The 17,664-nt window shown below is 40.9% G+C and overlaps 1 protein-coding gene across 1 annotated transcript; it reads right to left on the bottom strand.

Annotated features, from left to right (window-relative positions):
- Positions 1 to 365: 365 nt before the first annotated feature.
- Positions 366 to 15,895, bottom strand: RFC2 (replication factor C subunit 2). The gene is made up of 11 exons (XM_075852886.1): positions 15,692 to 15,895; positions 14,778 to 14,847; positions 11,810 to 11,851; positions 11,620 to 11,726; positions 9,666 to 9,767; positions 7,421 to 7,521; positions 7,179 to 7,336; positions 6,465 to 6,530; positions 5,829 to 5,909; positions 3,313 to 3,426; positions 366 to 788 (listed from the first exon to the last, which is right to left on the bottom strand). The coding sequence occupies exons 1-11, from the start codon at positions 15,790 to 15,792 to the stop codon at positions 678 to 680; spliced, it is 1,053 nt and encodes a 350-aa protein (XP_075709001.1). The 5' UTR covers positions 15,793 to 15,895; the 3' UTR covers positions 366 to 677.
- Positions 15,896 to 17,664: the final 1,769 nt, after the last annotated feature.

Here is a 17,664-nt window from a genome sequence, read left to right as displayed (position 1 = left end):
CCCCCACAGAGCCTTGACCACAACCCCATCGAACACTTTTGGGATGAACTGGAACAGAGATTGTGAGCCAGGCCCTCTCGTTCAACATTAGTGTCTGACCTCACAAATGTTCTTCTAGATGAATGGGCAAAATTCCCACAGACACTCTCCAAAATCTTGTAGAATGCTTTCCCAGAAGAGCAGAATCTGCAAAGTAGGGACTAATTCCATATTAATGCCTATGGATTTAGATTCAGAGGTCATAAAAGCTCCTGCAGTTGTAATGTGTAGGTGTCCCAATACTTTTGTCCATATAGTGTATGTCTATCAAATCTTGAGTGGTTTCCTCTAAAAACAACTGCAGAGTATGGAGAAAGTTTGTGAGATGCACTTTTATTTTTTTTTAACTTTCAACATAGTCCAATGCAAAATGATGAATAAATCATTAATATCTATGTTGGTCCATTATTAAAGGACAATACCATTCCACATTTAACAAACAGGTCATCTTGAAAAAAAAAATATTTAAAATTAAATCAAACTATACATTTTGAAACCTGAAAATATTTATGGAGTACACTATACAGCAATAAAGTATATATATATATATATATATATATATATATAAAAAACGCAACTCAAAATACTTGTGTCAAATCCGCAGCTATAGAACAGCAGTACTGAAAAAACACAGAACGCTATGAGCTTGTAGGCACCGCAGTCTTCTGACATAGCCGAGCAAGGAGTCCAGCCATCTGTAGCAGAGAATTCACACCCTCTGCAACTTTCATGTGCGTATAACCAATTTCCTGAAACAAAGATAAAGGTCAGTATTTTCACAAACACTATAACAAGCTTTAGAGGACTTGCCACCTCTCCTGACACGACTATTTTTAGTAAATACTTGTATTACTCAGAAAACAACAATTCTGGAACATATTTTCTTAAAACCCCTTGACATGGGTCAGGCAGCGTACTCGGCGAGTTCACGATTGGCACCACAGTGTAGTGAATGCGCATGCGTTCCTACATCTTAGTATAAAAGTAAGAGTATAAACAATATGTCCGCCATTGTAATTGCCACTACTGCGCATGCGCTGAGGATGCCCTTGTTGCACTGAAATGCTTGCATAAACGTAATAAGAGTGTTTTTAATGCAAAGCAGGCACCCTGGGGAACAAGGAAAACATTTAAAATCAGGTTAGCATGAACTATATTAGCATACGGCTAGTTCAAAACAGAAGTTCTGGTGACAGACTCCCTTTAACGGTTTCGGCAATTTTTTTTTAACTTTTAAAAAGTTAATGTAAACCATATTTACTAAATTTTTACCACCAAAAGAAAGTACAATATGTGACAAAAAAAACAAAATGTCAAGAGTCACTTGGATGCACAAAACAATTACATTATTCCGATAAATTTACACGTCAGATTTCTAACATTTGTATGTGTCCTTGAGGCCCAAACAGGCTGGGTCCTTAAGGGGTTAATGTTATGGCTGAACGGTGTAAACTGCAAAAGATTCCCATGACGTTGGTCTAAGGTTTTGTATGTGCTCATGGCAAAACACGATTGTGAACAGAACGGTGGACAGGGTCTCGTTCACTGTATGAGTACATACGATGTTAAACATTGCAGAATAAGCGGGCACTGTTACATGGATTGTACATGTCTATCTACATATTGCAGATAAGGTTTGCAGCAGAAACCCGTCCCATACATCTGACCTGCTGCAGAAACAACCTCATTCAGATGCTAGAACTGAAATCACCGGAACCTTCAATATAAAAAGTCTATTTTAGGTCTTGTTCAAGGTGTGATTTGATGCAGATTTTGCATGTATTTTTTAAGCCAAAACCAGGAACAGAAGAAACACATAAAGGAGGGCCCTAGGGTACACAAAGTATAAATACTGCACAATTTCCAACGGATGTTCTGTGTAGAGACAATGCAGCATTTTTGCACTTCGTTTCCGCTAGTCAATTTCCGCACTTCATTTCTGCATGTGGATGAGATTTGTTGAAATTGTATCCACTTTACCGCTTCGGTCATATTCCTCAATAAAATCTGCAGCCAATTCGCCCTGTCTGCACATACACTCAAAGTTTCTCCTCTCCTGGATCGAAATTCTGCTTTGGGCTTAAAGAGGCTCTGTCACCAGATTCTCAAATCCCTATCTCCTATTGCATGTGATCGGCGCTGCAATGTAGATAACAGTAACGTTTTTTTTGGTTTTTTTTATAAACATTAATTTTTGGCCAAGTTATGAGCTATTTTATATTTATGCAAATGAGCTTTGAAATGGACAACTGGGCGTGTTTTTTTTCGTATGTCCAACTGGGCGTGTATTGTGTTTTTAACTGGGCGTGTTTACTTGTTTTACTAACTGGGCGTTGTGAATAGAAGTGTATGATGCTGACGAATCAGTGACCAATCAGCATCATGCACTCCTCTCCATTCATTTACACAGCAGCATCACGTTCTTACTAGAACAATGTGCAGCCACATACACAAGTGTCCTTATAATGAATACAGATGACCTCCAGCCTGGACGTTATGTGTATTCAGAATCCTGACACTTCTGAATCTTTTCTGTGAGATTCCAGCAAGGGAAACGAAATCTCGCAAGATTACGAGGTAAACGAGATTTCGTTTCCCTTGCTGGAAATCTCACAGAAAAGATTCAGAAGTGTCAGGATTCTGAATACACATGACGTCCAGGCTGGAGGTCATGTGTATTCATTATCAGGACACTTGTGATCGTTCTAGTAAGAACGCGATGCTGCTGTGTAAATGAATGTGTTAGCATGATGCTAACTGGTCACTGATTCGTCAGCATCATACACTTCTATTCACAACGCCCAGTTAGTAAAACAAGTAAACACGCCCAGTTAAAAACACAATACACGACCAGTTGGACATACGAAAAAAAACACGCCCAGTTGTCCATTTAAAACCTCATTTGCATATATATATATATATATATATATATATATATATATATAAAATAGCTCATAACTTGGCCAAAAAAAAACGTTACTGTTCTCTACATTGCAGCGCCGATCACATGCAATAGGAGATAGGGATTTGAGAATCTGGTGACAGAGCCTCTTTAAAAAAAAAAAAAAGGCAGAATGCTAAAGGCCTATGTCTGTGGAACTGCTGCATACATTTAAGTCTATGTTCACAGCAGATCCATAATCTCCCATACAAAATTGGTGAACCACATTGGTGTATTACAAACGCAATATTCTAGAGCATGACTTGGATATGTATACATCCCCTTTATTAAATACCAATATTCTTATAGAAGTCCAACAGATTGTGGAATACCTTAATAAACTCCAGTTTGAGATACTCTGCCATCTGGAAAGTCTTACAGACCCTGAAGATATTGCCTATAATATCTTCTGGGGAGTAACCAAGTTTCCATAGATGAGCTAAAATCTGTAAAAGAAGAAATACACAGTATTTTATTGTTAATCTATGGTATGACATGGGCTCCGGTTGCAACTTGTGTAGTAATAATCTTAAGCAGTGTTGAAAAAAAACAAAACTACAGTAGCAGTTCCACAGAAACAAAACCAGCTTAGTCTTATACTTTCCAACAGTCCAAATAGAAAGATTAGCAAAAGAAATCTGCACGCTTCAATGCATACAGGTGTACAGCGGCAAGTCAGGGTCAGCGAAACGAACAGTAATGAAGACGTACGTTGAGAAATAGCCAAATGTTTAAGATCGATTAGTCAGGGTATATTCTTCCTGCGCCAGGAATAAGTCCATCGGGCCCAGATCTTGCAACTTAGCCTCTGCATTTCTATGTACACACATTTTTAAAGGACAGGGATAAATTAACGTTATATATCCAATCCTGTAAAGACGATATCCTAGGTGTTCACCAGTAATTTACAACATTTTTACGTGCCTGAAATCGTACTTAATTGACAGAAATCTTATCAACTTGGTGTGGAAAAGTATCAGGTGAATAATAAACAGAGTTTAGGATCCTCTGTTATTGGGACACCCAATTATCACCAGATCCTAGGAAAGGACCATAGCGGGTGTTCCAGATTGGGTGAGACACTTGGCACACACATCAGGAGAATCTGTCCTTTATTTATGAACTCTAGCCTACCCTGTAAAGAATATTATTTAGTTAGGTATAATTAAAGTAACCAGCTGGGGAACATATAGGGTGAGCTTACACTCATCGGTCAAACTCTCAGTCTCTCTCCCACTGCTCCCTGGTCGAAAACAGCTCAGACATCAAAAATCCATGAAGTCTGCATAAAGAACAGATCTATATCGCTCTCTCTCTCTTAACAGGGGCATCGAGGAGGAAGCAAGGAATGGAAAAATCATTGGTGACCAGAGTGATCCCCGGGAACTACATCTGTATAGCGTGGGGCACAATTGTCGGTAGGGCAGATGGAGTAAGTGCAGTATGTTCCTTTGTCTATAAGCTGCTGGATGGATCTGACAAGGTTCCCTAAGAATATCACCCATATAGTGGACTACCACAGCTGTACATTTCTGGACACAGCATTGTGTAGTTAGGACACAAACCAATTACATATCTATGGTACGTTCCCACGTTGACGGAAACCGTGCCAAGTCTTAAAATTGATTTCAATGGGAGAGACACGTTTTTTTCCTGTGAGTAGAGAAAACGCTTGCAGGAAAGAAGCATCATGCCCTTTATTCAGGCGTTTCTGACCTCTTATTGACATCAATGGGAGGCAGAGAAATCGATTTTCGCAGCGGAAAAAGGAAGGAATTTGGTGGCAAATTTTTCCGCCTACAAAAAGCTCAAGTGTGAACTAGGCCTTAAACAGTTGTGTAAATTTCAAAAATGTACAGACGTTGTGAAACAAAATGCTGCATTTTAAGTAAATAGAAGTATTTATTATTCTCTGCTTCCTGCCATGGTCTTTTTTTTAACCCCTTAATGACCAGGCCTGAAAAGGTCTTAATGACCAGCTACATTTTAAAGTTTTTACCTCTCTGCCGCCTTGTTTTATGCAGGAGAAATTGTATTATTTATTTTTTTATGGCGTGAATATAGGAAAAAGCGATTCTCTGCATAGTTTTTCTTGTTTATTTTTTATCCCGTTCAGGTTTCACGCTAAATATCCAGTTAGATTAATTCTTCAGGTTATTACGGTAGTTTAGATACCCAATATGTGTAGGTTTTTTGTTTTTATTTAGTGTAGGGGCAATAAAACATTTTATGCAAAATAATGTTTTTTTTGTTTTTTTTTAACCCCATTAAGGGATGACTATTTCTAACTTTATTTTTTACTTATAATGTATTAGCATACTCCTGTATGCTAATACATTATACTGTGTCACTATGACACAGGCTTCTTTTAGGGCAGCACATAGTGTGCCCTTACATAAGGCAAACTGAACAGACAGCTCTGGGGTCCTTTCTAGGTCCCCAGGGCTGACTGCAGAGGGATTCCCTGGTCTTTGATCACGTCACCGGGTTTCCAGTGTCGCAATAAAAGTGGGGAGTTCCCTTTGATCTTGCCGTGGTCACGGACCGCAGCGATCAAAGGGTTAAACAGCTGGGGTCTGATTGTTTTCCGACCCCAGCTACGTTCAGCAGGTGGCTCTAAGATCAGGAGCAGTTAGTTACAGCTCCTGCTTAGAGGAGGAGCGCTCATCAGCCTCTTCTACAGCAATGCCAAAAGACGTCGCTGTAGATGAAGCACTAGCACCGCCGTCAAAAAAGACGGTGGGCGGTCGTTAAGGGGTTAATTGTAGTTTACATGCTCAATCATCAAAACAATTGGGTTAACTTGGTATAAAGAGGTGTAACAAATACCATTAAATATAAAACAAACCTTGTATGCTTCATCTATGTTTGCATTCACACAGTGCTGCAACATTTCTTTCACCAATAATGGATGTGGTTCATCACAAACCTGGATAATTATAAATAATTAGGTTAGGGTCCAACTTCTTATAAAAAACAAAACAACTAAAACCCTAAGATTCAGGAGATTTCTTAGCTCAGCAAACCCCATTACAAGGGCAACTCAATAGTGTTCTAAAAATTCTTGCAGTTGCCAATAACTCATAAGTAGAAGACTAAGGCCCCATGCACACGACCGCAGATTTCATCTGTAATTACGGACCAATTCATTTCTATGGCCGGCGTACACCTTCCCATGTGTTTAAAGGAAGGTGTCCGGGCCATAGAAAGCTTCCGTGGAAAAATAGGACATGTTCTATTATTTTTTATTTTACGGACCGTGCTCCGATATTTAATAATGGGAGCACGGCCTGCAAATGCAGACGACTGAGTGGCAGGCCGTAGCCACGGACTGGCATTACGGCTACAGCCATGTGCCTTAGATGTATAGGCTTTCTTCCAGAAATAAAAACACCTAATGAAATTCATTAACATTTTAGAAGGAAGGAAAGCAAAATATAGGATGGTATTATTTTACTTTACTTATTTACTGGGAAGCACTTGCCTTAAATACATTTGTACTGTTTACAACCCCAAATCCTGTATGTGTGGACTGCACGTTATTCAATGCCTAGAAGAGGGGGGGGGATAAATGTTAAATACATATACATAAACAAAGTCAACCATAATGGAAAAGTAAAAAAATAAATATATGAAAATTATATATACTCCAAAGTATATCTACAGTAACTGCAAAATAACCAATTTGACATTTCAGATTTAACACTTGTTAAAAGAAATCTGTAAGCAGAACAGGCGCCCTTTAAAAAGTTACGGCATCCAACAAAGGCCCTAAGGAAACCAAGCAAGCAAAAAGCACAACATATTTGGTAATTCACGGAACCTTTGGCTGACTGGTCCTATATATGTAGGCGGCAGGTTTTCTACGACTAAAAATAACCAGTTCCACTCATCTGAATAGAGTGTTTTTTGCAGCAAGAACAGATTTCTGAAAGCCCCATTCAAATTGATGCAACAGTCGCAGACATTTTTAGAAGAAATCTGCCACACGCGACTTCCCCCTAAAACTTAAGTAATACATTGTATGTTAAAATTTCATATCTAAAAACTGCTACACAGGTGACTGAGGATAGATCTACAGGGAACTCGTGTATAAATGTGCACTTCATGCTTTGTAACCTAACTCAAGATTAGTACAGAACGCCGACGAGCAAATTCAGAAGGAATCCTCCCAGACATACAAACGCCATATTGGTACCTGTCTCATGTCTCCTTGTGCAGTAAATACAACGGCCTCAAGGCCATCATCTGTACATTGAACATTCTCTTTTTCCACAACGGTCATCAACCTAGCAAGAACCTGTGCGTCCGTTAATTTTGTGTAGCGGAGAACAGCACAGCGAGACTGGATAGGCTCTGGTTAGAAAATAAAGAAAATACACGCAACAACTCAATATCAAAACTAGATACTCAAAGCATGTAAAGCAATTTTAAAAATACCTATAATTTTATCAGAGGCATTGCAGGCCAGAGCAAAGCGTGTTGTTTTGGAGTAGATTTCCATGGTTCTTCTCAAAGCTTGCTGCGCTCCATCTGTCATGCTATATGTCAAGAAAAATAAAACATTTCAGCAAACAAGAAAAAAAGTTCATGGGTAGGGAGTATGGCAACAACAATATTCAAGGAGCGTGATGTATAACATTATATATATATATATATACACATACACACACACACACACACACACACACACACACACACACACACACACACACACACACACACACACACACACACTACCGTTCAAAAGTTTGGGGTCACCCAGACCATTTTTGTGTTTTCCATGAAAACTCACACTTATATGTATCAAATGAGTTGCAAAATGACTAGAAAATATAGTCAAGACATTGACAAGGTTAGAAATAATGATTTTTATTTGAAATAATAATTTTCTCCTTCAAACTTTGCTTTCGTCAAAGAACGCTCCATTTGCAGCAATTACAGCATTGCAGACCTTTGGCATTCTAGCTGTTAATTTGCTGAGGTAATCGGGAGAAATTTCACCCCATGCTTCCAGAAGGCCCTCCCACAAGTTGGATTGGCTTGATGGGCACTTCTTGCGTACCATACAGTCAAGCTGCTCCCACAACAGCTCTATGGGGTTGAGATCTGGTGACTGCGCTGGCCACTCCATTACAGATAGAATACCAGCTGCCTGCTTCTTCCCTAAATAGTTCTGGCATAATTTGGAGATGTGCTTTGGGTCATTGTCCTGTTGTAGGATGAAATTGGCTCCAATCAAGCGCTGTCCACAGGGTATGGCATGGCGTTACAAAATGGAGTGATAGCCTTCCTTATTCAAAATCCCTTTTACCTTGTACAAATCTCCCACTTTACCAGCACCAAAGCAACCCCAGACCATCACATTACCTCCACCATGCTTGACAGATGGCGTCAGGCACTCTTCCAGCATCTTTTCAGTTGTTCTGCGTCTCACAAATGTTCTTCTGTGTGATCCAAACACCTCAAACTTCGATTCGTCTGTCCATAACACTTTTTTCCAATCTTCATCTGTCCAATGTCTGTGTGCTTTTGCCCATATTAATCTTTTCCTTTTATTAGCCAGTCTCAGTTATGGCTTTTTCTTTGCCACTCTGCCCTGAAGGCCAGCATCCCGGAGACGCCTCTGCACTGTAGACGATGACACTGGCGTTTTGCGGGTACTATTTAATGAAGCTGCCAGTTGAGGACCTGTGAGGCGTCTATTTCTCAAACTAGAGACTCTAATGTACTTGTCTTGTTGCTCAGTTGAGCAGCGGGGCCTCCCACTTGTCTTTCTACTCTGGTTAGAGCCTGTTTGTGCTGTCCTCTGAAGGGAGTAGTACACACCGTTGTAGGAAATCTTCAGTTTCTTGGCAATTTCTCGCATGGAATAGCCTTCATTTCTAAGAGCAAGAATAGACTGTCGAGTTTCACATGAAAGCTCTCTTTTTCTAGCCATTTGGAGAGTTTAATCGAACTCACAAATGTAATGCTCCAGATTCTCAACTAGCTCAAAGGAAGGTCAGTTTTATAGCTCCTCTAAACAGCAAAACTGTTTACAGCGGTGCTAACATAATTGCACAAGGGTTTTCAAGTGTTTTCTAATCATCCATTAGCCTTCTAACACAGGTAGCAAATACAATGTACCATTAGAACACTGGAGTGATGGTTGCTGGAAATGGGCCTCTATACACCTATGTAGATATTGCATTAAAAACCAGACGTTTGCAGCTAGAATAGTCATTTAGCACATTAACAATGTATAGAGTGTATTTCTGATTAATTTAATGTTATCTTCATTGAAAAAAAACTGTGCTTTTCTTTCAAAAATAAGGAAATTTCTAAGTGACCCTAAACTTTTGAACAGTAATATATATATATATATATATATATATATACACACACACATACACAATGCCGTCGTGTGTGCCCCATGGCAGAACAATATTCACAAATGTGCTATAAAAATATTCCACTTCACAAAGAGGACAGAGTAGCTGTACGTGACAATGATCATATTTGGTTGATTTATATTTTATATTGTATGTCAGTGCCTGTATTTATGCCATTATGTTTAAATGCTTGGGTTGGTGTGCAGTGGAGGTGATAAAAGGAGTATTCCAGTTATAACAAGTTAAGTAAAACAATTATCACAAGGAACCGAAAAAAACGTTATAAACTATAAATAGAGAAAATCAAGCACCTGTCCGCTTCATCCAAGATGATAACTTTATGCCGACCTTTTGGAAGTGTAACCTTTTGCTGTGCAAACATTTTAATTTTGTTTCTCACCACATCAATGCCTCTGATAAAGATAAAAAAAAAAAAAGGTAAGGCAACACAATTAGCATACAGTGTCTTCCTAGCATCATCATCAATTGTTAGAAATTGTAAATTAAGGAATATGTACAATAGGACTCCTTTAACCCTTTCAGGACCAGACTAATTTTAGTTTTTAGGCTTTTGCTTTTTCCTCCCCGCCTTCAAAAGGTCGTAACTCTTACTTTTTCTTTGACACAGCCATATGAGGGCTTTTACGGGACAAGTTGTACTTTCTAATGATACGATTTAATATTATGTGTGATGTACTAGGAAGCTGGAAAAAAATTGAGAACGGAATGGAATTGGGAAAAATAAATCATCAGCTCCTCAATTTTCTTATGGGTTTAGATTTTACAGTGTTCCCTGTATGGTGAAAAAGCACACGTTATCTTCATTCTGCGGGTCTGTACGACCACGGTGATACCAAATTGATATCGTTTTTGTTATGTTTTAGTACCTATAAAAAAAAAATTGTAAAGGTTCGAAAGAAGCTGAAAAAAAACTTTTTGCATCGCCATATTGCGACCTCTGCAACTTTTTTATATATTTCTGTGTACAGAGCGCAGTCGACTGCACTAATGATTCAGTCAAGACAACGGAACCTTTTCACAACAGTGACAAACGGAAACCATTAGCAAAGTTTCCGTCACCATTGAGATCACTGGTGATGAAAACGGAAGTTAAGGTTTCCGTTTGCCTTTCCGTTGAGGGGTTAACCCAAAGGAAACCTCAGACGAAACCCCTCCACGGAAGGGCAACGCGGATGTGAACAGGGCCTAAGGCGTCTTTTTGTACGTGGAAAGATGTAGTTTTTATTAATACAATTTTGGGGAATGTCGGGTATTTAGATCACTTTTTAATTAAATTTTTTGGAGGGGATTGAAGTGGCCAAAAAACAGTGATTCGGCCATTTTTACCTTTTTTTCCCGCTGTTCCAGATGTTCACTGTATTTGGTAAATATTTTTATCGTTTGCGCACTTTCGGACGTGGGGGATACCTAATGTGTTCATGTTTATTATTGTTTATTTTTATATGTGATCAAGGGAAAGTGGGGGGGTGATTTGAATTTTTTAAAAACGTAACTTTTTTTTTTACTTTTATTTAGATTCCTTATGCCATAGACTGTAATATTACAATATTGCAGTCTATGGCAAAATCAGTGCATTGCTATTGATACCTGCCACAAGCAAGTCTCAATAGCAATCTTCCTAAAGCAGGCCTGGGAGAATTCACAAGGCTCCCAGCTGCTATAGGAATATACCGGCTACCCACAATCTCACCGTGCGGGAGCCGGTGACCGGCCACGAAGTGAATGTAAAAAAAACCCTCAGATGCCGGTGGTCACGTCTGACACCAGCATCTGAGGGGTTAAATGCTTGCGATCAGAAATGTTTACACAGCAGGGACCCGGCGGCTATGGCGCCCGCTCTGCTTCTGAGCGTGCGCCATATTTAAAACATCCTTTCCCGACGTAAACCTACAGATTAGTGACAGGAAAAGGTTAAAGGGGTTTTCCAGGATGCGAAAAACAGTGCCACATCCATCCACAGGTTGTGTGTGGTATTGCGGCTCACTTCAATGAAGCTAAGCTACAATATTAGATAACCCAAGGAATGGCAGGGGCGCTATTTCTTGAAGAAAGCAGCCATGTATCTATAATCCTGGACAACCCCTTTAATTCAGCTTCAATGCGACTAAACAGATGCTGCATTAAAAAACACACAGTGAAAGTGATCTTAGATTCTTTTTTCACAGTATATTTCAGCTATTCTCGTTTTTTTCCATCTGTAATTGGTGATCTTGTATGGAGAGAGTGAGCAGATATTTAACTTACCGATCATTTGAGGCATTGAGCTCCAGAACAGCATCTTTGAGTGCTGGACCCAAGAGTGCACGAGCTAAACATAAAATACTTGTTGTTTTACCAGTTCCCGGCGGACCCTGTGCAGGAACAAAAGTGGATTACTATACACAACTAGACATTAGATTGCTTCAAAAGAGGGAATGCAAATATGGATACTTACAGCAATGATGATATTTGGAACATTTCCCTCTCTTGCAAACACCTAGTAAATGAGATGTCTTATTAGAGTGGTTCTGTAAGAGTTCACTAACAGTAGGTCATAGACAAACAATTAGGTTATTGTAACAGATCCGGAAAAAGAGGTCTTTTCAATTTTATGTTTTTTAAAACACTACTACCTTTTCAGGATGGCACCGCAGAAAAATTCAAACTTAAGTGGGCGTCCCGTCCCCCCGGATCGCCACGAAAAGCTGCGTGATATTTGTTTTTATATATGGGAAATGTACAGTTGCAAACAAAAAGCAAGCAAACCCTTGGAATTAGATGGATTTCGGCATTGTTTACTAGTAAACATGGTCTGTTTCTGATCGGTGTCGTGATTTTAGACAAATACTATATAAGGGTTCTCTAACACGGGCCGACATGGGCAGTGTAAACAAGCACCGATTAACCAGACAGCTCGTTGATCGGCGCTCGTTTGTTCCTTCCACAAGGAGCTATGGTTTGGGGGATGAGCGATCGTTACTATGATCGCTCGTCCCCATAGATTTTTAGGTTTACACAGGGAGATGTGCTGCCGGTTTATCGGCTGATCGTTGGCCTGTTTACACGGTTTATATGAACGCTCGTTTGCCCGATAATTGGCCTTTGTAAAAGGGCTTTCACTAAAAACACAAACCATTTAATTGTTCATGTCTTATTAGGCACATTGAGTAAACATCAGTGTTGGGTGAAAACGTAAGTGAACCCTTGAATTGTATAACGTGTAGTTCTCCTTTAGCGGCAATGACCTCCCCCAAACGGTTTCTTGTAGCTGCAAAAAAGATTTGCACAAAGTCGAGGAGGAATTCTGCACTATTCTTTCCTGCAAATGTGTTTCAGTTCATCAATACATCTGGGATGCCTTGCTGGAAAAACCCTTGGCATCCCAAAATACAAATCTTTTTCCACCATTCTTTAGTTGATTTACTTGTGTGCTTTGGGTCATTGTCTTGTTACATCACCCAACATCTCTTCAGCTTGAGTTCATGGACTGCTCCCAAACATTCTCCTGTAAAATGTTTTGATACACCTTTGAATTCATTGTTAGCGCAATGATCGCAAGGCGACCAGGCCCAGAGGCAGAAAAGCAGTCCCAAACCATGACGCTTCCTCCACCATGCTTTACAGTGAAGGCCCCTTTACACCGGCCAGTGCAGCGAGTGCCGATCAATGAGACATCGTTGATGGGCTCTCGTTTGCTCCTGTCCCACGGAGCTATGGATGGGGACAAGCAGTCGCTCGTTCCCATACATTATTATGTCGGCAGCACTTCTCCGTTTACACATATAATAATATTACTTTTGCACGATAATATTTAACTTTTTTAAAACGATACGGCCAGCAGATTAAGCATTTGCTTGTTCATCTGCTGATCGTTCCCATTTACATAGGGCAATTATCGGCAACGAGCGTTCTATAAACCCTTTGGGCTAAGGTTTTGGTGTTGTGCAGCGTTCATTTTCCTCAAAACATAGCGGTGTGCTGAAAAGTTCCACTTTTGTCTCAGTTGTCTGTGGAATATTTTCCCAGCAGCATTGTGGAACATCCAGGTAGTCTCAGGCAAACTTGAGACAGGCCACAATGTTGATTTGGACATCAGCGGCTTCTTTCGTGGTGTCCTTCCATGAACTTGCAGTTTGTAGAGTCTTCAGTAGGTCTTTTGCTATTACCCTTGGGTTCTCTCTCACCTCTTTCAATATCGCATGCTGTGCTTTTGGAGTGATCTTAACAGGACACCCCCTCCTAGGGAGTAGCAACTGTCAGGAATGCTCCCTTTATAGAGAATTCATCTAACCGTGGATTGATGTACACCTAGGTCTATAGCAATGCTTTTGTAGCCTTTCCAGCTTCATGCACCTCTAACACATGTTCTGAAAGTTGTTTATATCAAGCCATGGTTCACACTAACCAATCTTTCTTACGGAGAACAGATTTGTCAGTAACCAGGCAGTGTGTGCCTTTATTTAATGGGCATTTCACCTGTGTAACCCACACTTCCAATCTCATCACCCAAATTAAAAACACCTTTTGCCAACTAGCTCTTGGTGAAATCAGTAAATGGGTTTTCCCATAAATCGACACTTAATCACCTATCCGCACAATAGGTGATAAAATTCTGATCGGTTGGGGGTCTAAGCTTTGACCCCCCCCCCCAGCGCTTTCTTGGTCTCACCTTTTGCGCCCCATATGAATTGGGTGGTACTGCGCATGCTCGGCCACCGCTCCATTTACTTTCTATGGGACTTCTGTAGATCGCGTCCAGCAGCCCCATGAAAAATGAATGGAGCGGGAGGGGGGGGGGACCCCTTTAACACTAATTGCTCAAAGATCTCCACACACTGTGGATGTTTACTCAATAAAAGACATGAACAGTACAACTGACTGTATGTTATTAGCTTAGTTACATTGTGTTGGTCGATAATTGCGAATAAGATAACAACCAGACCACATTGTATTGGTAACCAATGCAGAAATACAGGCAAATCCAAAAGGGTTCACTTACTTTTTCTTGCAACTGTAAGTAACTATATGGAATAATTGAATCAAAATTTAGTTCGGGGAGGTTCCCCCCATGTAAACGCTGGACATATTGCACAAACGCGAGGATCTAAAACATCAAAGGGATTTTCAAATTTGCTTTGACTAGAAAATGGTCCCTGATCATTCGCTACGTTTACTTACTATTTGATCAATATCTTGCGACCTCCATTTGCATTAGCGGTGTAATGTGGTTTATGACTAATTGTATCCGTATTTTTATTTCCTACACCGGTTTTGTATGGATGTACATAACTCAGTGTTTTGTGCACCAAATAATCATTGTTAATAATGTAATATTTTAATTATTTTTAAAGCACAATGGCACTATTCAATCGTAATATTCCCTGGGAGCCTTCAGTGTTCAGATGCGAAGAGAAATCATTTACCTCAAGTCTGCTAACCGTTTCTTCATTGCCAACAATTTCATTCAGTTTTATTGGCCTGTATTTCTCAACCCTAGGTAAAGGAAGCACTTATCAGTATATGATTTTGATGCAATTATTTTTAATATATGGCTCTTGTCTCATCATATTGATAGTAGCAGAGCGGTGTAGATGTACATCTTCTCCTATGCATGGACGTGCCTATTCTACCACACACAGGTCCTAGACATGTATAGGACAGTCCTCATCACCAACTCTCCCCCACTTTGTGTACAGTGAGGCGGGATTGAGACACCAACTGCTGCCTAAGTGTGGGACCCTCTTATCGCCCCGTGTCCCACAGCAACACACCGTTAAACATATTATAGAGTATGAGCCCATTTACAGTGAGCAAAGCAGCGATCCAGGCAACCTCCTCTATAGTGAACAGGAATTTTAGGTTGAGGGTTTTGCGAAGATCAACTACAACTTTTTTCCTCATAGAGACACACTAAACTTACAGTATGGTCATGGCAATTTCACTGTGACTCACAGGTGACATTGTGACTCACAGGTGACACTGACACCCAAGCTAAGTTTTCTATAGCTGTGTCAGAATTGTATCATGGCCCCTAGTAGCTCAATCTGTAGTGGCCTGATGTGCCCCTTGTCTGCAGTGGAGAGTGACGTCATCATGTATTCCAGCAACAACCCTCCATGCCATCTCCCTGCTGACATCAGAAACTATTCCTGTTTACTGCAACAGATGAGGAACTTCAAATGAATAGCGGAGTCTTAAACGTTTGTATTCATTTTATCTCAACCAACAAAAAAAGCGACAACTGCTTCTCAATGTGAAGGAGATGCAGCGATCCTGACTGGACTATAAACACTCTATGAAGCCCTCATGCTGCCAGTCCCGTTCTCATCGAACTCACCAGGGCAGCTCGTACGTTACAGCCGGACCCTTACTCCCTGATACAGTCTGCTCTTTGCTTCCCTGCACCCCGGGTTGCACGTCCTCCATTTCTACTTCCATGTTTATTTCCCGCCGGCGCCACACGAACGCAGCGCGCTGTCAACATTACGTCAGCAAAGCGCGCCTTCTTCTGAGTCTGCGCACTGGGGAAAGTTATGACTAAACTGTAGCTGGCGCTGGTTTAGGGGCAATCATGCATCGCTAGAACGTCGCGTATCTAACGACATTATCCAAAATATGAATACAAAAAATCCGTGAAGGTATATTTCAGAGCGCAGTATTGTATTTGCCACGTTCCTTGCATACTGTACTATTCACGGACACTTTAGTGTCTTGCGCCCTCTAGCTGTCATATTTCCACATAGCATGAAGTGAGATAGGTCATAGCCCCATTCTTTCTGTACACTTTGTAGCAACCTTTTTATCATCAAATAATGTAAAGAAACGTATTCCTACAGGAATGCACTTGTTAAGAGCTGTGCAAGAACAAGTATAAACTATATTGTTTACTTACAGGGAGTAAAAATCTATACTGACACACTGTCCTTGTAATCCATGCATCCCTGTCACATGACAAGGACAGATTTTTATCTCCTGAAAGTAAACAATGAAGTATAATAGACGAATGTAAACAATGAAGTATACTAGACGAAAGTAAACAATGAAGTATACTAGATGTTGCCGACGCTCTGGGTGGGGATTTCGCTCCTGGAGAAGCCCCTGGCGTCTCTATCCATATATTGACAGTGACGTCAGGGGCTGCTCTTGGAGCGGAATCCCCGGCCAGTGTTGCCGACGCTTTGGCTGGGGATTCCGCTCTTAGAGGGAGCTCCAATGGCGCTATCTAAGTGGGAGTAGCACTATCTTCAAGGGGTGAGGCATTATATGGGCACAATCTACAGGGGACACTGGCGCTATCTACATGGGCACTGTGGGACTAAGTGACCACTGGCACTTTATATGAGGACACTGGGACTAGGGGCAGCTAAGAGGGCATTATACTGTATTTGGGCAGCTATAGGGGCATTATACTGTATGGGGGCAGCTAAGGGGGCATTATACTGTATTTGGGCAGCTATAGGGGCATTATACTGTATGGGGGCAGCGATGGGGCATTGTACTGTATGGGGCATTGTACTGTATGGGGCAGTTAAGGGGGCATTATACTGTATGGTGGTAGCTACGGGGGCATTATACTGTATGGTGGCAGCTAAGGAGACATTATACTGTATGGTGGAAGCTAAGGGGCATTATACTGTATTTGGGCAGCTATGGGGACATTATACTTTATGGGGGCATCTATAGGGGCATTATACTGTATGGGGCAGCAGTGGGTGTGTTATACAGTATGGGGCAGCTATGAAGGCATTATACTGTATATGGGGAATCTGTGTGGGCATTATTATCGCGTGTGCCCCCTCCATACATCGCCCCCACCACCATGACATGCAGTTATTTCATGGGCAGTGAAGGGGTTAAAGAGGACCGGTTACTTCATGAAATAACAATTCTGGAGCATCTTTTCATAGACCTTTGAGTTGTGCAGTTCCTCTGTTAGCATTTTTACAGGTTTACATATTTATTGTACAAGTTTTACCTGTAAAAACCGCACAGGCAAAAACCACTTCGCAAACCGCAGCAATTCGTGTTAAAACTGTGTGTGTGTTTTGCCGCGATTTTTGACCACGCAGCCAAAAATCTCTCATCTAAATTCTAAACCCTTAGGCCTCATGCACACGACCGTAGCCATCTGCACGGCCTGGATTTTTGGGTCGGCCGGCCACGGAATGTCAGCCACGAGCCGCCCGCAAAGGCCATTATTTTCAATGATCCCGGACCGTAGAACACGGCCGTAATAAGGCTTGCCCGTTCTTTCTGTGTTCCGGGCTCCGGGGCCATGCACGGACTGTGAAAATCACGGTCGTGCGCATG

This window comes from Rhinoderma darwinii, chromosome 2 (assembly GCF_050947455.1).
Source record: "Rhinoderma darwinii isolate aRhiDar2 chromosome 2, aRhiDar2.hap1, whole genome shotgun sequence".
NCBI classification, from domain to species: domain Eukaryota; kingdom Metazoa; phylum Chordata; class Amphibia; order Anura; family Rhinodermatidae; genus Rhinoderma; species Rhinoderma darwinii.
Note: the sequence above shows the minus strand (reverse complement) of the source record. Positions and strands in the feature narration are given on the sequence as shown.